Source organism: Leptomonas pyrrhocoris (assembly GCF_001293395.1).
Source record: "Leptomonas pyrrhocoris isolate H10 chromosome Unknown, whole genome shotgun sequence".
Classification (NCBI taxonomy): Eukaryota; Euglenozoa; class Kinetoplastea; order Trypanosomatida; family Trypanosomatidae; genus Leptomonas; species Leptomonas pyrrhocoris.
In genome coordinates, this window is record NW_015438362.1 from 80,998 (window position 1) to 102,434 (window position 21,437).

Here is a 21,437-nt window from a genome sequence, read left to right on the forward strand (position 1 = left end):
GCGGGGCAGCTGGAAAAGGCGAAGGGAAAAGTCAATCGCTAACCACCGCCCCCCTAGGCTACATGAAGAAGCTGCACGGCGGTGCGGGAGCTTTTCTGTTATGTTCGAAAAGAAACAATATTAATTATGATTTGAAGCAGAAGGAGGAGTTTCAACCTCCCCTCAAAATACAACACTGCTCCAACCACGGAGAAGGCGCGCGTTAGAACTCGAGCATGCAGTTCACCCAGCCAGAGTCAATTTTAGCGCTGTACTTCTTGTAGAAGTTGATGGCCGGCTCATTCCACTCCAGCGCCTGCCAGACCATGCCGTGGCAGCCGTCCTCCTTTGCCTGCTGCAAGACACGGTCAAAGAGCATCTTGCCCGCACCCACGCCGCGGCGCGTCTCGGTCACCACGAAGTCCTCCAAGTACAGCATGCGACCACGCCAGGTGGAGTAGCGATAGTAATAAAGAGCCATGCCAACAACGTGCGGAGCAGCAGCGCCTTCTCGCACCTCCACCACAAATGCGCTCCAGAGGGGACGCTCACCAAAGCCGAGCTCCTCCATCTCCTCCTTCGACACGATGACGGATTCGGGCGATTTTTCGTAGACGGCCAGCTCCATGATCAGGTCGTACATCCGCTGGCAGTCCTCCCGCTGCGCACGGCGGATGGTCACGACGGTGTCGGAGGACATGGCGCTTTAGGAAAAAGAAAAGAGGTACGCGGCTGCGAAAGAATAAAGAAAGACTGTGCTTCGTAGAGATGAGAGCTAACAATTGACAACAAGATATATAAGCAGAGAAATCTAGGATCGATAACGTTTTTATTATTATTTTTCGCTGTCAGAGTAGAGCAAAACGGAGAGGTTGCGGAGACTTAACAGAAGCGATGTTGCAGCAGAAACGAGGTAAGATTTGAAAAAGAGGAGCGAGGTAGAGGGATTTGCGCATCGGAGAAGCAGTCTCAACTGCTTTCACTTGATAGCGGCAGCCGTTGCAACAAAGTCATCACTGCTGATCCAATGGGCCTCGGTGTCAGGTGATTCAAGACGACGACCCAGACACACACACACAGTTATTGACGGTTCAAAAAGAAGAAGCGACTTTGCTGATAGAAAACGAGACGCGAGCGTCAAACCGGTTTTGCGCTGGCGTGTAAATTGGACCTACGTAATTGAAATGATCTTGTTGTTGTTGTTTAGCTCTGACGGCTTTTGATCGTTTTTACTTCGATGAAAGGTACAACAGCAATTTCAAGGAAGCAAACGCTACCATACGTTAAGAGCCACAAGTAGATGTGGCTTTCCGGTGATACCCGGAAGAGAAACAAACGAACAAAAAGAGAGTAGACCAGGTTAATAGTTTCTCCGCGGTTCGTATACGTGTATATAAGCAGAGAAGTTCATAAAAGAAGTTTCTTTTCCGCGTTTACTTCCTCACACCCGCAACATCTATCTATATTTCGCTCACTGAACTTTCACTCAACGCTAGGTGCAGACTGTGACGCAACCCATGGTGTGACTATTGTTTTTGAGGCAAGTCGTAACCTACGGTGCGCAGGTTTTGAAAGATGCACCTACGCGTGTGTGGATGTCCAAGAACCACGCTCTTTGGAATAAAATTGTTATATATATTAAAGGAAAACAAAGGTAGCTACTTAAACAAAGTGACAATAATAATAAATGAAAATGAGAGTTAACCCTTATACTCAGAAAATAGTTAAACACGATTCCGCGTTGAAAAGGACAGGTAAGTTTTTGCCGTTTTAAAACTCAGCGAGCGTTATACCTCCGTTTTTTTTTTTTTAACAGTATAGATATATATACGTTTCGCTTCCTGCACCCTCAAAATTAGGCGAGGTGCAGAGAAAATTTACCAGCACTTATGGTAGGCTGAGCGTAGAGACTCGCTTTAACTAGGACTGTCCTCAAGCGGAAAAGCGATGAGCAAAACAAGTTTTAAAAAACATCAAACCAACAAACACCCACCAACAAACAAAGGGGCAAAAAAAAAGAACTCCAAACACAAGACGTTAGCGTCAACGAAGGTGATAGTAGTAACAGCAAAAAGGGCAAACGTGATTTCAGTTGTTCGTCGTTCATGTTGGAAACAGAAACAGAAGCACTGGCGCTGCGAAAACGCAAGTCCACGGCGGCGGTACGCTGATAAACTGTTTCGTGTCGCAATAGCACAAGGAAAAAGAAGAAGAAAGAAACACAACAGCCGAACACGCTCGCCAAAACTTCACAAGGCCAAAGCGCACACCTCCACGAATGAGAGGCAGCAGCTTGCCCGGGAGACAATAAAAAAAAAGGATGCACGTAGATTGTGGTGCAGTCAACAACAGAACAAAGCAAACAGTTACCCACGCTCGCAACAAGACAGACAAGACGCTTACGTTGCATTCGCCAAATCGTGGGGAAGGCAGCGGTGGGTGCAGGAGAACGTAGTGCGTAAAAGAAAAGTTTGCAACTCCAATCAAAACAAAAAAAAGGAAAGAAGAGTTTTAAGAAAGGTAGTGGCTATGGTGCCGTACCTGCCGTCGCTCTCAGTAGCCTTGCTTTCCCATTCCGACGAATTCGTACGCCGGAAAATCCAGACAAGACGTTCCTTTTTCTTCCCTCAGAACGAATTGGTTGGAGAAACGAGGCAACAGTCCAATAGGAGCACAATAAAAGGGAAACTGTGAAGACTGGAACGCGCAGAACAGGGTAGCGGAAAAGTAAACAAACACTACAGAAATCGTACAAGAGAGATTTTCTTTCTTTCCTACGCTGTCAGTTTGGGTTTCCTCAGGCAACGGGCTCATCGGACGTGCTTGGCTGCTTCTCCGCCACCTGTCCCGCCGTTGCAGTCGTCAAGCGGCGGCACTTGTCTACGAAGCGGCTGTAGCGAATGTGCACAATGCTTGCCAGCACCGCCGCCAGCGCCGCCGTGCACGTCACGACGATGATGGGAGTTTGGACACAGGCGCGAGTCGTGCAGCCCTGCGCCACTGTGTGTCCCATCTTCTCGCGCTGCGAGTCGACGGTCAGGCCGAAGAGGAAGCGGTTGAAGCAAATCACGCCAATCACGTTGGTGCAGAAGCTCATGTTGTACAGAATGCCGTGGTGGGCGGCGAAGATGCAGGGGAAGATGAGGGCGCGGACGCCATTGAACACGCCCTCCTCGAAGTACACCAAAATGTAAGGAAAGAGAAGAGCATCGCCGGGAAGCACGAGGATGAGCACACCCGCAATGGTGGCGACGATCGGCGCCACCGGCAGTGCGATCGTCACGAGCACCTTGCGCCTCTCGGGATCCTGGTGCTGCACGTACGCCTCGAAGAGACCCATGGCAATGCGACCCACTGCACTGCCGACGCCGATGAAGGCTGTGTATAGGGAGCCCAGCTCTGCCGAGCGGGAGCGGCCGGTGCGGGCGACGTAGATGGTGCTGCCATTGTAGGTGACAATCGTGCCGAGGGCACCTTGGCAGACGAAGGCGACGAGCAGCAGCCAAATGTCGGGGCGGCTCAGCGTCTGCCAGATCGTGCCACCGTAACGCGGATCCTGCGGGCCTTCCTCAATCACCGCCGCCTCCAACTCCGACGCATCTGCAACGGGGCGGCTGTCGCTTGGGGAAGGCTGGTCGAGGGGCTCGCGGCTGTCGTTGAGCACCTCGCCGGGCACCTCCAGCTGCGGCTTACCGCCGTTGTCGATCTCGCGCACCGCCGCACCGTTGATGAGTTCAGTGTCGTCGAAGCTGTCCCCCGACTCCGCCGGCTCGTTCACACCGCCCAACCAGCGGATGGGCATCGCCATGGCCCAGAAGGCGAGGCAAAGCACCACCGTGATGACACCGATCACAATCTTGCCGGCGTTCGACACCTTTGTGTAGGCCAGCACCGGGGCGGTGATGGTGAAGAAGACAACGAGGCAGGCCACGATGACGTAGCCGTAGGCGATGCGGCGAATCGGCACGAACTTCTCCGCGTAGACCGTTTTGAGCGAAGTGAGGGCGGCGATCGCCTCCTCCGTCTTGCCGCGCCCGCGCCACCAGTTGACAAAGTAGGGCGGCAGAGCGATCAGGAAACTCGCCGCAACGGCCACCGCCACCGTAAGGGCCATGATGAAGTAGATGAAGCCGCTGATGTTGTTGGAGAAGAAGCCGCGACTGATGGAGGACAGCACGGAGCTACCAAGGCCCGTCATCACCTTGGCCAAGCCAATCACCGGACCGCGGTTGCGCGGGAAGAGCTCGACGAGGGTGACAATCGACGCCGCATCGAAGAGACCGCTGCAGGTGTTCATGAAGGCGTAGAAGACGGAGATGGTGGCGGTGTTGCCGGCAATCTTGCCGTCGAAGATGAGACCCAAGCCAAGGCAGCCCACAAAGCCCGTCACACCAGCGATGATCAGCAGCGGCAGAGGCCCGATGTAGTCATACAGTACGCCGTAGGGGATGACAAAGTAACAGAAGACCACGCCGACCGTGCTGATGGTGGAAAGGTCGCCATCGGAGAGGGAGTAGCGCTTCTGGAACTCGTCACTGAAGAGGTCGAAGGCGAACACCAGGGAGACGCAGATGCTGCAGAAGAGAACGCAGGACAGAGCGCGGAAACGCTTGACCTCGTCGATGACGTGCAGCCCCCTCGCCGAACGAGCCGCGACGTACTTCGTCTGGCTGAACGTGTGCGCAAGACCGAGCATGGTACTCGCCTCTTCTTTCGAACGAGTGAGGAAAAAAGGCGAGAGATAAAAGAAGAAGAAGTGGACTCTTAGAGAACCGCCAGCAAAATAACAGCAAGAAAACGCTGCAGAGTTGTGGGGAAAGCAATGAACGAAGAGAGGGAGATTTCCTTTTTTTTCTTTAGAGAGACGAATTTTCTCTTGAGCGTTGTGTGGAGGAAGTGACACAGATGCAGGCTTACTGCGTCGAAGACAGTTGGGTCGGCAGGAGAAATAATAATAATAATAGTCAATCAGGGAAGAGTGAAGAGCAAGAAAGAAGGAAGGAAAGGTAAGAGAAAGTTGCGCGTGAGACATTGCTATTGCTTAGGTGCAATGGACGACATGGTTGTCTCGCCACATTCATGCTTGCAGTGCCGTACGGGAAGGGAAACGAAGGGCAAATACATTGTTCAAATAAATAAATAAATAAGAATCATAATACTAGTATATATATATATCTTTTCTTTGTTTAAAACAAGTTAGCAGAGGATGACATTGCGAAACAGACAGCCAAGCGAGGGCATTCTTTATCTTTTCGTGGCAATTACGACTTCTTGCGGCGGCAGTCTTGCGCCACCACGCCGTTCCAACCGGGGGACACGTCACCGGCGCTGCGGAGCATCACCACACGCTCTGGAAACAGGGAGACACGAATCACCTCGGCAGCTGCGGGATCGGCCGTTTCGCTGGCCGTTGCCTGCTTCGCACTCAGCGTCACTCGCTGCCCAGTAGCCGAGGGGGCTGGGGATGTTGGCGAGGCGGAGGCAGACATGACAGCCGGAACCGAGAACTGCAACACGGACGAAGGAAAAAGTTCAAAAAACAATATGTCTGACTACAAAACGGGAAAAGCGATACGAGACGTGTGGGGTTCGGGTATTTTCGTTTTCTTTCTAAGTAGGCGAATGCAACGGCAAATGGTAGGAGCGCCGTGCGTGTACGCCGGATCACAACGGAGGGGAAAGCAAGAGGAACAGGTACCCATGATCAGAGAACAGAACACAAAGGACCCCCTCCGTTCATTACACGGAAGGAAGATGAAGCTGTGCCGTAAAGGTTTACACCAACGAATGCTTCGAAATGGCATTGGTAAAACGCTGTCGTGAGAGACAAAACAGGCACAGAAAAGATATCTTTTCCTTTTCAATTTTTAATTTCTTTCCCTACGCGTCAGATGGGCCCAATAATGAATGAATACCGCATTACACAAGACATAATGGACAAAGAAGAGGAAGAACAATAATAAAAATAGGCGCACGAAGGAGCACGATGAATGCCTGGCACCAATGCCTGCTCAGAATGGCGGTATTCACATTGTTTGCGCCCGAAGCTCTTTTCACTCACCAGTATTGTCGAAACAACGTGAAGAAAAAAAAAGGTCCATGCACAGCACGTGACCTCACCTTTTCAACATATGTACTAGCAGATCCGCAGCATCGCACTCGAACCCATGCGAAGTCGTTCACGTTCCGCCCACTCGATTCTCTTCCTACGCGTCTCTCAGATGTCCGCCTCATCGTCATCGTAGGCGTCCCAGTCTGCTTCCATGCTGCACAGCGTACAACCGGCGGCGCTGACGGTGCGGCAGCATTGGCAGCCCTTTTCTCCGTTGCATCGCATATCTCCCGAGTACATAAAACAGATACCGCTGGCCATGGTAACGTTGCACACATACGGAAAGCCACGACCCTGACAGTAGTTGCAATCGATATCGGGTGAGCTATCCGCGTATGCGCCAGACGAGCTGAAGAGCAACAAGCTTGCGAGAAGGAGAAACAGCAGGAGCCCGGTGGCGTTCAGTGAATGGCGAGCCGCTCTCATCGTCGTGGTGTTCTGGTTGATCAGCCACATAATTTTCTGATTTTCCACAAATGTCAGTTTTTCCCTTTTCTTTCAGGTTTTAAGTTTCGCTGTGTGGAGAGGCGTGGGAGAGTAAAAAAAAGTCGCCAGGTGCGATGGAAGGGAGAAATACGAAGTAAGAAAGGCGAGAAGGAAAAGAAGAGGATTGCTTGTTTTACCTCCTCCTGAATTTGGGAAGTCGTTAGACCATTGTGACACGCCTTCAACAGCAAAACAGTAACGAACAGACCCGTTGGATCAACCGTTGAGGGCCCATGTAGTGCTGTTATGAACGCGTACGAGGACTCGCGCAAAACAAAGTGGCGGGCGTGGTGAGCAGCCAAGATCACACACACGGCAACTCCATAGTCAAGCAGTGAATCTTTTCCCTCTTGGATCTACTGGGTGTTGTCGAGGAGAGAGAGAGAGAGTACCGAAGCACACACAACAGAGGAAAAGCTACCTACTTGCATTGTGAAGGCAAACAACACTGAGCGAAGAAGGGAAAAAGAGGAGAAGAGACGACTCCACCGGTCAAGAACAAAAATGCGGCTAAAAAAATAAATAACAACATTAGAAGAAACTGTCAAAGAACAACAACAAACCACACGTGACCGCGTCACCTCAACTTCCTACACACCTCAAGCGCATAAAACAAAAACAGATATATAACGCCAACAATGCAAAGGAAAAAAATAAAAAGAAAGCAGCCGTTTACCTTTATCTTTTACATACAGAGTACGAAGAGTCTCCGAGTTTAACGCAACACGCAAAACAAGAGTAGAGGATGCTGCCCCACTTCACAGAGACGAAAACACAGTGAGAAAAAACAAAAAGAGCTTCGATGACCACACAAACTTGCGGCTAAACTGGTGGAAGGGAAAGAGAAACACTCGAGACGCGGCAAAAGGTGTCCACTTTCGTTGTACTTCCTTCTCCTCCCCTTGTCAAAACAAGATGACTAGGTCACGAATGCATCAACGTAGCGTCGCCGCCAGCACGCATGATTCCTCTTCCCTAGCCCGTCACGCTTCCCTTTCTGAAGGTAGCAAAAACGTTAAAAAACAGAAGAAGGAAATGCTCTGCTGAACGATGAACGTTAAACCGATGCGCGCGATGACAGCACCACGGCTGGCACCGCACCATGCGCTCACTCACTCACAGCAACAAAAACAAGAGGAAGAAATAAAAGCAAAGTACGCTTTGTCGCTTCTAACAAACAAGACGAAGGCGGTGATTTGAATTCGCTTTCTTCCACGGCCTCCTCTATGGAGAATTGTCCTCCGCTGCACCTGCCTCGTACACCCGACGCTCCAACTGCGAGGCGGCGATCTGCACTGCGTCGGCCAGCCCACCTCGTGCGGCTAATAGGGTGCGCAGCGCGGCAGAGCACTTCTCGTTGAAGCGACGCACGGCTGCGCGTTGCAGTATCACAATTTCACGCTGGACCGTAATATCCTCGCTGTGGCCTAGCGTGTTGGCGATGACATCCAGCTCCGCCTGCACGTCATCGCCGTAAAGCAGCTCCGCGAACGCTTCCTCGTCGTTGGCGAAGATGACCTCGCGGAGAATCTCCAGGTGCTCGTCGCTGAGGCTCTCGGCGAGTTCGGTGTTGTACTGGCAAAGCCCCACGGTGCTGTCAAAGGTGTTGCCGTCTAGGAAGGACACGAAGGAGAAGATGGGGTAGTCAAAGCCGTCTTGGCGAGAGCTATTGAGGGTGTCGTGCAGAACCACCGCTAGCGCAGGAGCTGGAGCGAGGGCCGGAGCGGACTTGGTAGGACGGCTGCTGCTGCTCCCTACCTTATCGCTCGGCGCGGTGTGCATCGAGGCCGACGGCTCACGCGTGCTGTGCGTTCCTGACCGCCTAGCCTCGGTAACGGATCGGAGATTTGACTTGGGCGGTGCTGCCGGTGCAATCGGCGCACGAGGGCGGCGACGGCTGTCTACCGCTTTCTCCGGCTCTATCAAGACCGGCGCACCTGCTACTCCGTTCGTCGCCTCGTGCGAACTGCGCGTGCGCCGCTGCGACCCACGCGAGGAGCTGCGATGGCGGTGGGCACTGCCGTCCTTCTCCGCAGCCCGGTGATGATCTCGGCGCGGACGTTCCATTTCGCGCTGCCGGGCAGCTTCCTCCTCTGCTTCTGCTTCTGCCTCTGCCGCCTCCTTCAGTTGCAGCGCGCGCGTGCGGTTCTTCTCCACTTCCGTTTTCATGCTGTTGATCCAGTGGCGTGTGGAGTCGATGCACTGCATAATCTTTTCACTGTTCGGGTCGGGGGCGACGACTGGCAGGTTCATCTCTCGCGAGCGCCGCGGCGACTGCATCCAGCTGTTCAGCGAATCTCGTTTAACTGAGTTCACGCTGATCACCTCAATGCAAGAGCCAGAGCTGCGGCGTGTGCTCATGTGACTACTGGTGTTGGGTCGCATGAACGTAGACCCGCCTACTGCAGGGGCAGGTCCCTTCACCGCCTCTGTGAGCGAATGCACACGCGGGAGTTCCTGAGGAGCAACCGACAAGTCGGGTGATTTCTGACGATGTCGCGAGGCGTGACGTGCGTGGCGGCTCTCGTCTTCGATGTTGGCCGAAACGGGAGTGTAGGAACGGCGCTCTCGTCCGTGACGATGCTCCGAGTCGTGCCGCGATGGCGGGCAGTTGCTGCGGCTACGATGAGCGCTGTCGTGGCGGCGTGAGGAAGGGCGGTGCCTCCTGTCCGGTTCGTTTTCCGTGGTATGGCTACGGTGTCTGTCATGCCGCGAGGAAGTGCGTCGTTTGCTCTCCTCCACCAGGGGCGGACTACGATAGCGAAGGGTGTCCTGACGGTGCGTCGCCTCCGGCACGGGGGCTGGCGCCGGACGTGCGGACTGCGACTCGCGGTGGCGGCGTGCGCTACCGTGCGGACTGCGGGTACGCGGCTCCGCGGACGCGTGCCGGTGGCGCGGGCGCGACGACTCCGCACGGCGCTCGGGTCGGATGGGCGAGCCTGTCTGCCGGTGTGCGCGGCGCGGACTCGTCCGCTTGGGGGAGATGTGCCGTCGCGGACTCCGCACGCCACCGTCCTCGGCTACGACGCGGCTGTCGTGGTGGCTGCGCCGTGGGGAGTCACGCCCGGACCGCCGCGGCGAGACCTGCGCGGAGTGGCGCGCGGAGTGCCGGCGTGGCGACACCTGCTGCTCCTCTGCCAAGACGAGGGCGGTGCTGTGCGCCGGACCCGCCGGTGAGGCACGGCGGGGGGAGCGGTGGACGTGCGGCGTCGTCGACCGTTGAGAGCTCACCGGCTCCACCGCGCGACGGTGGTAGAGGCTCGCCTCCGCCTCGCGCTGGGAAACGAGGGGGCGGGGTGTGGACGAGGTGCGGCGGGGCGGCTGCGTGCTCTGTCGGTGCAACGGGGGAACCCCGTCCTCGAGGGTGTAGCCCTCCGACCGGAAGCGATGCTGCCCCGTCTGCGCCGCGTCGCGGTGCTTGCGAGGAGAGTTTCGACTGCTACTGCTGAGGTGGCGATGCGGGCTGGATCGCGTGGCGAGGTCGCTGCCCCCATTGCGTGAATAATCGCCCTCATGGCCGTTGCGCCGCGCGGATGAGGGCCGGCTGTGATGGCGCGAGCTCGTGTTAACTCCTGACATTGGCTTTCTATAAGGCTAACTTGTAGTACTAGAACGAATCGTTGAACTCCTGTGTTGATGTAGGAGTGCACAAATCGAAGCGCGAAGGAAAGGAGCAGAAAATGTAGCGATACAAGAGTTAACGAACGAAAACGGGAGACCAATTTTTTTTCTCGTGCTTAGTATTACACCGGCTTGAACCTAATAAACAAATATATATATATATATAGAAAGGATGCAGACGATTTCAGCTGAAAACGGCGGAGGGAAAAACAAAAATGTAACGAAGGAAACGATGAGGTTTTGAAGAAATGAAAGAAACAAACAAACAAGAAAGAAGACAAAAAGCGAGCTGCCTTTGGTGAAGGATGAAAGTGAGAGCTGAGGCGGACGCGGGGTAAGTCTAGAGGTTTTGCCAAGCTTGTGAGAAGGCTGTGGAGAGAAACGGTGTTGTCCGTGGGCTTGATGATACACAGGGAAGAGGCGCTTGGAGTTGTCTTGCCGTTGTGTTCGCCCTCTGAATCTCAAACGAGAAAGGAACAGGAGGCGTAGCGCAGATGAGCGGGAAGACAAGCGAGCGAGGTGGTCTTTGCGGTTCGCGGCTCACGGGTCTCCAAGAAGACGATACAGACTCTATCACACACGCGTATGACGGTTGTTGCTGCAGTAAAAACAGAAAAGGAAAGCATTAGGAAAAGAAAAAGAGAGAAGATTGTTGAAGAGGAGAAATGAGACAGAGAGGGCGGGGGTGGCTGCTTTGCCGAGCATTGCACAGTCTCACGGGACGGGGGGGGGGGGGATAATAATAATAATAAAGACTTGTCGTTGTGCTGGAGCGCGAGAGCACAAAGAGTTTATCCTTTTCACTCGATATTGAAACTTAATAAACCATGCGAAAGCAGAACTGTTGAATAGCAGAAGAACAAAAGAAAACAAAACAAAAAGGCAGGCCAAAACCGCATCAGAAAATGATCATGGCGCAACCGACAGCAATGCACACCAAATGGACTGTTTACTCTGCCCGTCTAGCTCGAGATATTTTCTTCAACGAAGTGTAGTGGACTTTCAAAGGGTCTGCACGCTAGTTGGAGTTCGCACTTGATGCCGGAGCGCTCCATCCAGTCGGCTTCTTGCATCATCTTTTCTAATGTGCGCCGCACGTTCGTTTTATCGGTTTCTGAACTACCGACAGACGCCGCCGCCACCGCTACTCTAGCATCTAACGCTCCCTGCATCGCTGCCTTGACACGACGTAGCACTCGCCGATCATCGCGTGTGAGAGAAATACCTTCCGAGGCCGACAGGGTAGCATGGGAGACCCAGGCAGAGTTGCGCGTGCTGTTTGTGATGCAGCGGTCAAACACGCGTGACGGACAGACCCCGGCAAAGTGCAACGGAGTGATTTCCGTGACGGCACCTTCAATAGCATGGCGCGCGCGTGAACCGAGCAGCCCCATTGCGGTCAAGGCGATGCACAGGCCATGCGGATCGCCATCGACGAGCACGTGAAGCTCGAGAGAAGGCCACACCGCATGCACGCGTCGTAGCCACTGCTGGGCCGCCACACACGGGTAGCCCTTCGTGCAGAGGAAGGAGAAGCTCCTACTCCAACCGTTGCGACGGCGCTCTGCGGCCTGCAGCACGGCGTGGTAAATGCTCTCCTTTTCAATCACCAGCAACGCAGAGACAGAGGCTAGCGGAGGTGAAGAGGGAGGGCGATGACACCCCATCAGACGTGTCACGAGGGGGTAGGTGAGAGACACACCCGCCGCCCCGCAGGCTGAAACATCCACGTATTCAGAAGGGCGACATAGCTCTATAATCAGGGCCCCCGAAAGGGTACTTTTGCCAGCCGCCGTGATCCCGAGGGACTCGCGCGTGTACGCGAGTTGGGCCACTGCTGTTACTGCGTCGGTGTTGCTAGCCCTCAGCAGGCTGTGCAGTTGGGAATGCACATGCTGCGGTTTGCAGAAGACCTGTCTCAATAGAACACTGTTCATTTCAATGTGGCGACGCTTCAGGGTCGACCAAACATGTCCCACATCGAGCCAACGACAGAGTCGCTCGATGCTTGCATGCGTCGCTCGCTGACTACCAAATAAGAGAGGATGGCGATAGTAGAGATCGCGCTCCGTGCACACGCCGACCTGGGGCGAGCCGTCGTGCACATCGCCGCTGCTGCGAACGACGGCGAGGACGAAAAAGGCTTGGGCGATGATCAACAGCTGCGACATTTTGTACTGCACCGCTGCAGCTGGTGACGGTGTTTTTGCAATGAGAAGGCTGAGGAAGATCAAGACAACTGCGTCCACATCGTCTTCAAATTGACGCGGAGGGGGAGGTAGCGCTCCGGCTGCCTCATCGAACGCATCGGCACAGCGTGAGGACATCTCCATTTAACGCGTTGGCAACTACTTAAGGAGAACAAGATGTGATGCCCGCTTCAGAGTATTGACTTATGTGACTGGTGTCCCTTATTCAAGAGACCGGCGCGGATGTCGAGGAGAGAGACGGATAAGACTGGTCATTGACGATGATAACAGCGTAGAACAATACAAAAATATGTGTCATACCAACGTGCATGTGCGTAAGACTTCAATACGCCTACAATTGAAGTGCATGCACTTTTGTGCGCGTACTCGTGTGTCCGCGGTATAACGATTCCGCCGCCGAAGCCACACGAATCCTCGCTCGCTGTTATTCGTTGCCTGTGTCGAGTAGAATACAGCCTCATACTATCGTTTCGTTGTTGTTGATTTTACGCGTCAGTCTGCACTTGAACGGTACACACAAAGAGCGTGCAATATACATCGAGTCTTCCAATAAATTCAACACTTATCAAAGAAAGCGAACGAGGAGAAACAAAGGAGGGCGTGAGCAGACGAACAAGCTCCCGTTTACATAACACTTTTAATGTCCGATAATATTTACAAGAGAAAGCACATATACAAATATATATAACATGGAATTCAAAGCGATTGGTACAGGGTGAGCGCGTGCGTGAATTGCGCGTAGGTCATGCGACCACGTCCCTTCACTTCCACCTCGAGGAACAGCCGCTTCAGCTCGTGACTCATGTTGGGAACGCCAAGGGTGTCAAAGGACCTGAAGTCGCGGTAGAAGGAGGCAAAGGGAATGGTGTCTGGCGCCGTGGCAGCAGTAGCAGACGGCTCGCCTCCTACTGAGGGGGTGTCAAGGGTGCTGTAGTAGTCCCAAAGTCGCCGCCAGTCGGACTCGGTGCGGGCGTGCAGCAGGGCGTCTTGCACTCGTGCAACGTTGAGCTGCTTCTTCATGCGCGGCGGCGGCGGCGGTGGAGAGCGCGGCGCACTCGCGCTGTCGTTTTCTGCCGACTCTGCTGCTGCTGCTGCTGATGCTGCGATACCCCCGTTGGCGGCGCTGTCCCTCGTAGCGTCGACAGCAACTCCATCCAACACGCGCAGCCACGGCAGTAGTTGTGGAGTGTCACAGTTTCGGGTCCAATCAAAGAGGCGGCATCGCACATTCGTGTCTGCCTCGTCGTTCCTCTTCACCATCACAAAGGGGTTTGCGACCCAGCTGTCCAAGAGGGAGTCTTGGTCCGCCACTCCTGCCATCGCCATGGCGCGCACCAGCGGGTCCGGTACGTAGGCATTGTACCGGTTGCCCGCATTGCGGCACCAGCGGCTGCGCATCGCAAAGGCCGCCAGCGGACCGGAGGAGGGCACGACACCCCAGCACAACAGTGGAGAGGCGAGCTGTGTTAGTTCTTCCGTGTCCGCACCACTGTTCTCCTTCGACATCAACGCGTTAAACGATCCCGATGCGGCGCGTGCACCGTCGACGCAGCCAATAACACGTTGCGTAAAGTCCTGCCACGACAACGTCCGCGAGTCCCACGAGACCTCCCACATGGCGAGGAAAGGAGTCGGAGTTGTGGCATGACCTGCGGCGTCCTTTCCCTCTCTCGCAGCGGTGGCAGACGAGGCTGTTTGCAGCGCGTCACGGAGGGCGGCATAGGCGCCGTTGACCACGTAGTGACCACCAGCCCACGGCACCGTGACAGGCGACGCCAGTGCTGCAGCCTCGCTCTCGTGCCCGGCCTCCTCTGCCTGCTCATCCGCGCCATCCTCTGCGCCACACGAAGGCAGGCGGGTAATTTCGACACTCTCCGACAAACGCATGGAAAAGCCCTCGCAAACGTGCCTCCACAAATCGTGCGACGTCCACTGCCAGTGCCGCATCGCATCAGCAGCACTGTAAAGTCCACGTGGTGTGTCGGGGGTGGCGGGGTCTTGCGAGGTGCGTTCCAGCAGCGCGTGCCAGGCGACTTCATCGCGGAAAACGGTGTTGAAACGCTCCTGATCGTTTACTGCCACCTCATCGGATTCACTCAGTACGCGAGCGAGGTCGACACAATCGGCGAGGTAGCTCTCCGTTGGGAAGAGGCGGTCCAGCAGCTCCGGTGTGGCCTCCTGTTCTTCTTCCTCTACTGTGACGCTGACGGAAATGCCGTGCTGCTGCAGGTGCTGACGAAGCTGTGCTTGCTGCACCGCGTTGAGTTGTCTGCTGAGGAAGAGAAGTGTGCCCACGTTGCGATGGAGGAGGACATCGTCCTCCGCTGCTTCGTCAGCTGGCGGAGATTCTGCGTTTCCAGTCGTGGGGGTGGAGTTAATAGAGGTGGTGTGTAGTAGGACAGGGAGGGCATCACGCTGCTGCACGGCTTCGTTCCACGCCGCCTCAGCCGCCCGCCGCCCCTCCGCCTCCTGCTCCTCGTGACGAACAGCAGAGAGGTCGACGGGGAGAAGCGCGGAGGGCGACTTCGTAAGCCGGCTCAACAAGTTGAAGATCTCCTCTGTCTCCCAGTTCGCGAGGTGGCTCAGCACCCCGTCCGTGCGACCATCACACGTCACGGCTGGGTTGCTCAGCCAGCCCCGCAGCACCGAAACCACAGCTGCGGCGCCGCCCAAGCTCTGCAGAACGGCACCCCCGAACATGTCTTCATCCAACGTTCCCGTAGGAGGCCAGCGGAGGTGGAGTCTCGCCAGTAGACTATGCAAGGGACCGTCGCTCATGCACACCACACTCTCCCCCCTGGTCGGAGCGGCGTGGAGTCCCAGAGAGGACCAGTTAGCGTTGACGCGACCGCGGATGCTCTGCGGTGAGGCCAGCGAAGGCTCAGCAAACCCCACCACCCGTGACACACACGCCTCCCAGCTGCACTGGCGGTCGTCCCACGAAACAACGTAATACGGCAGCGGCAGCCGATCTGCTGCAGCCACGACGACGTCGGTGAGGTGTGGCACATGCGCATTCACCACAAAAACACCGTACTCCTCCAACTCTGCCAGGTGCAACTGCGGACGGACCCACAACGCGTTTTTGGCCGCTTTCACGAAGAGCTGAAGCTGCGCCGGTGACATGCCACCGAGCCGCTTCGTTGCCCTGGACGCCGGTAGCACTCGGCCGCTGTCCACCATGGACGTCCACGACGTACTGAACACGGTTGCCACGGCAGCGCACTCCTCCGGTGAAAGGCTCAGCAGGTGTGGTTCCTGCGTCGCATAGTTCCAGTCCTCTGGGTACAGACACTGGACAACGCGGCGCAACTTCGCTCTGCCGCCGTCGCTGTAATGGGCCACAAAGCCGCATTCCTCTACGCGGAGATCGTTTTCTGCGATGACGCGACACACGAGGTGACGTACGTCAGAGTTCGCCGCCACCTGCGGCATCAGCGCAATCACCGCGGTATTGCGTGTGGTCTCGTGTTCGTCGTCTTGCTTTGCGTCCCACCACTCTTGAAGGCGCCGTCGCACACACGCGGCATCCATGCCCACCACCGCATCAAACAAGAACTGAGCGTCGAGCTTGTTTTTGAAGGAAATCGAAGGATCCTGCACGGCCCATGCGACGGCGCGAGGGGGGAGTGGGAGTGGTGTCTCTGCCAGCTCCACACCGTTTTCGTCAGCGCTGGCTGACAGCCACGCGCGCACGATCGGATCCGTGAGCAGCGGGAGACCCAACCAAAGCTGCCGCTGGCGCACGGCGGCGAGACTGCTCTCCGATACGTGCAGAGAGGGGCAGAAGTCACCGGCTACTGCTTCAGCAGCAGCGGCGGTGTTGCTCGCGGAGGATTCGCTGGCCCACCCATATGTGTTCCAACAGGTACGCAGGGGGCCACGTGGGCCGTGCAGACTCGCTACGATCTGTGCCAAGCGCGTGTATGTCATGCCCGGATGCTCCTGTTCATTCCACTCCAGGTACCACACACGCACGCCCGTTTTCGCCTGTCTCGCTACGAATTGCTGCTCCGCTTCCAGGGCGTCGCCGTTGAGGAGAAAGAAGGGCTTACGAGGGTGGAGGCGCTGCACAGTACAGTCGTCGGACAGCGCGAGCGTGTCGTGCGGGTACAGTCGCTTCGCGCGCGCCCACAAAGCCGCTACATCGTGTCCGTTGCCACGAAGCGCGTCGGCCATTTCCGCTGCGTTGCGCAGCACCACCGCTCCCACTGCCGCGCTATGGGGTGAGACATCAAAGTGCTGCTTCATTCGTAGCTGAAATGCCTTGTTGCTTGCGAGCGTCTCGGCGGCTGGTACTTCAATTCCGTACCGGTAGAGACGGTGGTGCTGCGTGCGATGCACCACCGTTGCCTCCGCCTCGCTCGCGCACTGAACCAGGCGCTCATGCACTACGTGGATGCCGTGTTGACGGAGGTGTCGCTCCACAAAGTTGCCCAGCGCACGTTGGGTTATGGAGCGAAGTAGTGAGGGCGTGACGTCTGCGCTGCCGGGGTGTTCCTCTAGTGGATCAAGGTACATGACGGCACGGCAGAGGGAATCGTGAGTGTTGGTCTGCGGAGATGCCTCGCCTGAAAAGGGTATTGCAAACGCACAAAGCTGGAAAATGTTGATTGCTTTGCGAAGCGCCACATTGCGGTAGGCACGGAGCTGCTCCGTCGGAGAAGGATATTCATCGCAGTGAGGCGTTGAGCATTCCGTCTGCTTCGGTGTTGCCGGAACAGCAGGAGGAGGGATGAGCGATACGGAGTCGGGGACCGCGAGACAGCCGCAGCAAAAAGCGTAGCCGCGGAGCTGCGCCACGAGCTCATGCACGTCGTCTTGTCGCAACGAGTGAAAAGCCTCAGTCATGATGCCGGTTTCGCACGCGTACAGCGTCGGATTGGACAAAAGCAGTGACAGTAACGCAGGGGGCACACCGGACTGCAGCAGCACCTGTCCGTAGGGGTCATGCTCAGGGGGGCAGCTCAACCAGCGACACCGCTCCGCCAGTGCGGCCAGCGGCGAGTCTGAGGCGTGCAGCACACACTCAATCTGATCAGGTTTGCCGGGCAGGCTGTATCGAGTCCAGTTCGCACCAAAGTGGCCGCGCAACGTCTCGGGGGCGGCGTTGGCGGGGTCGGCATCGCCCACCACAGCTGTCATAAAGCTACTCCACGTCATGTCCTGCGCCGACCACTCCACCGCGTACCACACGATGTCAGAGCCGCCGCCGTACAGCCGCGCGCGGCGATAGCTGTAAGGGGGGTTCATGACGTAGAGCCCCTCCTCTGCCATGTAGCCGACGAAGAGCTGATCGGAAAGCCGCGCCTGATGCTCTTCTTGCAGGCTGTCCCACCACGTCATGAGGCGCACGGTGCCGTACTTCTGTTCCGCCTCCTGCGCGTTCAGCACGAGACCGAGCTGGACGACAGTGATCCAGTTTTGCCCAAAGCTGGTCGCAAAGGCGTCCGCCTCTGCATCGGTGATCGGCACCTGCGCCGCGGTGCGCACGTAGGCGTTTTTGTAGAAGCTGTCGTGGTGCACGTCGAGCAGCTGGCGTTCCACCGCGACGCGCAGTGGCAGCACACCGGAGTCCCGGATACGAACGCGGTGTTGCAGCAGCAGCTGTGGGAGTGCCTCCCGAACCAAGGAGGTGGCGCTGGACGGATGCAGCCAAAGAAAGCCGTGATGCAACGGTGCGCCCCTCTGCGACTGGGTGAAGCGCGCGATCCACTGCGGGGAGGACGCAAAGGAAGAGAGAGGCCGCTGGGCTTCAGCTGTGCTGTCAAGCGTCTCACACACCTGCTGAACGACCGACTCCAACGAACAGGAAACGCTGCCTGTCAGCTGCGCTCGAATGTAGGGTTGATGCAGCAGCCAATCTTCGAGAGCAACCGCCGATTTCAGGGGGCTGCTCAGCCCATGGCGTGGCCAGCGCAGCGCATCGATCACGGCGTCGTAGGGCGTGGGCGACAGCAGGCACAGCGGCTCTGCTGCGGCGGCCTCCTTCGGCAGAGTCTTTTCCGCCGCCCGGGAGAGCAACAAGGTCAGCGACCCAGTTGAGGTGGCGCCACTCACCGCCGTAGTCTTTTCGTTTCTCGCGCAGCACAGACCGACACCGTCATCGTCGTCACCGCCTCCAATGAGGGCGGCTTGCACGTCAGTCCACGGCTTCGCCGCAGCGGGCCAGCGGATGCGAAACAGATGCGCTCGGGCAGTTTCCAGGCTATACTGGTGCTCCAGCAAAGCCACATGCCCGTTCACCACCCACACCTCGTATTGGGAGAGAAAGGCCAGCCAACAGGTGCGATTCACGCGACAAGGCTGTGCCGCGTACCATGCCTCCTCCAGCTCATGTAGCGTGACCTGCAGCCCAACGCAGGCAGTAGCGCCGCCCATCACATTCTCCGCCGAGATGGCCGGGATGTAGTCATCGGACGCAGCGCGTATGCCTTCCGCCACCTCCGCCATGACACTCTGCAGCTCACACGGGAGCTGTGCCCACAGCGCCGCGCCGCGCTTGTGCGCGAGCGAACTGGCAGCCGCGAGGAGGGAGTTGCCGCCAAATATATAGGCGGCCGCTGCTTCCCCGTAGAGGTCGGTTTCCTCCACGACGGTCACATTGTTCTCCTGCAGCACGGTGGGTGTGACGGAGATGACGTGGTTGGTTGCAACGCGTGGGGGCAGCACCAGCACTGCCTCCGTATATTCTGCAGATGATGGCGTCGATGAAAGCGGCGGAAGGAGGGAGACCCAGGACTGCCCCTGAGCGCGCAGCTGACGGCTCAGCGCGTCTTCGGCGTACGGCGTGCCCCACCAGAGATGTCGCGCGCGCAACGCCGAAGCGGGATCAACCAGCACGTTTAAGAGAGGAAAGGCGTGGCGGACTTCCGCACCCACCGCAGCGTCGTAAGAAGCCTCCGTTTGCTTTACCTGCGCATTTGGGTCGAGGCTTTCGTCTCGCTGGGCTGCCTCGAGGGTCGGCGATATGCACGCCAGCCGCTGCCACGCTTTGAGGTTAATGTTACTTGTTCTAGGCCAAGACAGCTGCCACACCTCGCCTGCAACTTCTTGCGAGTAGACCTGTCCCAGCACGTCGTTGCGGTACAGGCTGTACGCCGCGTTGACGACAAAGAAGGTGTCAGGCATGAGCGCGTAGGGTGGCTGACCGACACACGCCGTCGAGAAGAGTGTACTCAGGGCAGTGTCGGGGAACGCCTGCGAAACCAACGCCTCGCGAGACACCTTTGTGATGCTCAGAAAAGGCGAAAGCTGCTGCGTCAGGCGGCTCTGCGCGAGGCACTCCTTCAGCAGTGCCCGGGCTTGCGGAGAACCCAGCAGCTGTTCGGCGAGGGTCACACTCCAGATTCGTCCCTCGTCCACGGCCCGTTGCCACGGGACGCCGTGCGTCTCTTCAAAGCACCGAGCGACATCTGGCTCCTCCACAATGAGATGCTGCAGCGCTGCTTGATCGAATGCGTAGCGAGCAGCAGGAGCAAAGTGCAGGTCCAGCTTCGCCTGCAGCTCTTCAACGCTAACTTGACGAACAGCGTCCACATCGGCCCCTTGTTGCTCCAGTCGCCGCCGCAGACTGCTCGACACTTCTCCGTGTGCGCAGAGGCGAGAGTGCACGAGGACGACGGCGTGCGTGCGATCCACGGTGGTAGTGGTGGTCGCGGCATACAACCGCGGGTCCAAATAACCGGTTTTATAGTCGTACAGCGCAGGAGCGCCGTTGGCCACATCAGCGATGCCCTTGCCCGCAGCGTTGGGCTTCAACGCTGCCCACAGCTGTGCCACTGCGTGTGACGCCTCTTCCGCGGTCTTGCCTTGGACCATGTCGAACACACTGGAGAAGTGTCCGCGATCGTGCATCACTGGGTCACGCAGCAGCGCCTCCAGCCAGCTGGGCACCACACCTTGCTGCAGCACCGTGGAAGCAAACGCGTCCCTCGTCAAGGGGACTTTCATCCACAAGACACGAAAGGCCAGCGCCTCCAACGGGTTTGTCACCACGCGCACATCACTGCAGGAGGAGAGAATGTTCTCAACGGTATGAGACAGTTGCTGAAGCGCATGCAGCTGACTTCCTTGTTGCGGTGCTGCAGAGTCCGGCAGCGTCGCAGCACACCACCAGCAACCGCCCTGGTCAGCATTTGCTTGGAAGAAGCGTTCTTGCTGGGCCGGATACACCCCATTCACGACGTAACGCGCGGTAGACTCTTCATAATTTTTACCGTTGTTATCGAATTTCGTGATGGTGAGGTGCGTGGGCAGCTCGAGGACGTTGCGCGCCGCAGTGGCAGCAGCAGCGGAGACACATCGCTGTTCCAACTCTGCTGCCGTGATATTCTCTTCCTTCAGTACATCGAAAGCGGTCTTCAGCCTCCTCTCCGAGATAGCGGCGTCCCACAGTTCGCCGTAGTGGCTGTAGAAGAGGGATTTGACGTCTTCCTCAACTGGGCAAAACGTTGCGTCGATGTCGTCAGCGGCGGATGCAAAAGGACGCTGAAGCACCTGCTGAGAAGGGGACATGCCCCAGTGATGTGCACTACCAAAGAGGACGGAGAGCTGCGACGGGCAGAGCAGCAGCGCGTCCGTGGGCAAGACAGCCTCCGCCTCTATCTGCGCTCCACCGCCTGTCAGACACTCACGTACTTTCTGTAGCGTACCCGGAGAACAACTGCGCGGGGGCACGAGTATAAAAATAGATTCCATTAGCAAATGGGAAGGTGTTTTCTTTTGTGTGTTTACATATACATGAATCGTTGCTTCTGCCTGCGAGGCTTTTCCGTTCTTCTTCGTCTGCAAGAAGACCCTGCGAGCTCGTTGAGACGCGACCTCACGCGTGCGCTCGTGTGTGTGTGCGTGTGCGTCAATACAACACCAACAAAATCTTTTGAATAACTAAAGGAACCGAATGTGTCAAAATCAAGAGATAACGAAAACAGAAGTCAATTCAATTTACACTTTTTGAGGTGATGTACATAACAATTTTTGACTTGTCAATGCGCTATGCTAAACTGGGGAGCGAGAAAAGGAAAAAC

At 56.6% G+C, this 21,437-nt stretch overlaps 7 protein-coding genes across 8 annotated transcripts; all 7 read right to left on the minus strand.

The window, feature by feature from the left end:
• Window positions 1–202: 202 nt before the first annotated feature.
• On the minus strand, window positions 203–861 carry ABB37_03654 (Acetyltransferase-like protein; the record flags this gene model as incomplete). Its single annotated transcript, XM_015801054.1, has 1 exon — window positions 203–861. The coding sequence occupies exon 1, from the start codon at window positions 677–679 to the stop codon at window positions 203–205; it is 477 nt and encodes a 158-aa protein (XP_015659674.1). The 5' UTR covers window positions 680–861.
• A 1,915-nt stretch (window positions 862–2,776) lies between these two features.
• Window positions 2,777–4,896, minus strand: ABB37_03655 (hypothetical protein; the record flags this gene model as incomplete). Its single annotated transcript, XM_015801055.1, has 1 exon — window positions 2,777–4,896. The coding sequence occupies exon 1, from the start codon at window positions 4,673–4,675 to the stop codon at window positions 2,777–2,779; it is 1,899 nt and encodes a 632-aa protein (XP_015659675.1). The 5' UTR covers window positions 4,676–4,896.
• A 344-nt stretch (window positions 4,897–5,240) lies between these two features.
• Window positions 5,241–5,590, minus strand: ABB37_03656 (hypothetical protein; the record flags this gene model as incomplete). Of its 2 annotated transcripts, none has more annotated exons than XM_015801057.1 (1): window positions 5,241–5,590. In XM_015801057.1, the coding sequence occupies exon 1, from the start codon at window positions 5,466–5,468 to the stop codon at window positions 5,241–5,243; it is 228 nt and encodes a 75-aa protein (XP_015659677.1). In that variant the 5' UTR covers window positions 5,469–5,590. The 2 variants fall into 2 exon arrangements, with proteins under 2 accessions (XP_015659677.1, XP_015659676.1); XM_015801056.1 differs by having other exon boundaries at window positions 5,241–5,586.
• Window positions 5,591–6,196: 606 nt separating this feature from the next.
• On the minus strand, window positions 6,197–6,607 carry ABB37_03657 (putative membrane-associated protein; the record flags this gene model as incomplete). The annotated part of the gene is made up of 1 exon (XM_015801058.1): window positions 6,197–6,607. Exon 1 carries the CDS (start codon window positions 6,545–6,547, stop codon window positions 6,197–6,199), a length of 351 nt encoding a protein of 116 aa, XP_015659678.1. The 5' UTR covers window positions 6,548–6,607.
• Window positions 6,608–7,801: 1,194 nt separating this feature from the next.
• Window positions 7,802–10,797, minus strand: ABB37_03658 (hypothetical protein; the record flags this gene model as incomplete). Its single annotated transcript, XM_015801059.1, has 1 exon — window positions 7,802–10,797. Exon 1 carries the CDS (start codon window positions 10,154–10,156, stop codon window positions 7,802–7,804), a length of 2,355 nt encoding a protein of 784 aa, XP_015659679.1. The 5' UTR covers window positions 10,157–10,797.
• A 363-nt stretch (window positions 10,798–11,160) lies between these two features.
• Window positions 11,161–12,609, minus strand: ABB37_03659 (hypothetical protein; the record flags this gene model as incomplete). The annotated part of the gene is made up of 1 exon (XM_015801060.1): window positions 11,161–12,609. Exon 1 carries the CDS (start codon window positions 12,529–12,531, stop codon window positions 11,161–11,163), a length of 1,371 nt encoding a protein of 456 aa, XP_015659680.1. The 5' UTR covers window positions 12,532–12,609.
• A 495-nt stretch (window positions 12,610–13,104) lies between these two features.
• Window positions 13,105–21,108, minus strand: ABB37_03660 (hypothetical protein; the record flags this gene model as incomplete). Its single annotated transcript, XM_015801061.1, has 1 exon — window positions 13,105–21,108. The coding sequence occupies one exon, from the start codon at window positions 21,106–21,108 to the stop codon at window positions 13,105–13,107; it is 8,004 nt and encodes a 2,667-aa protein (XP_015659681.1).
• Window positions 21,109–21,437: the final 329 nt, after the last annotated feature.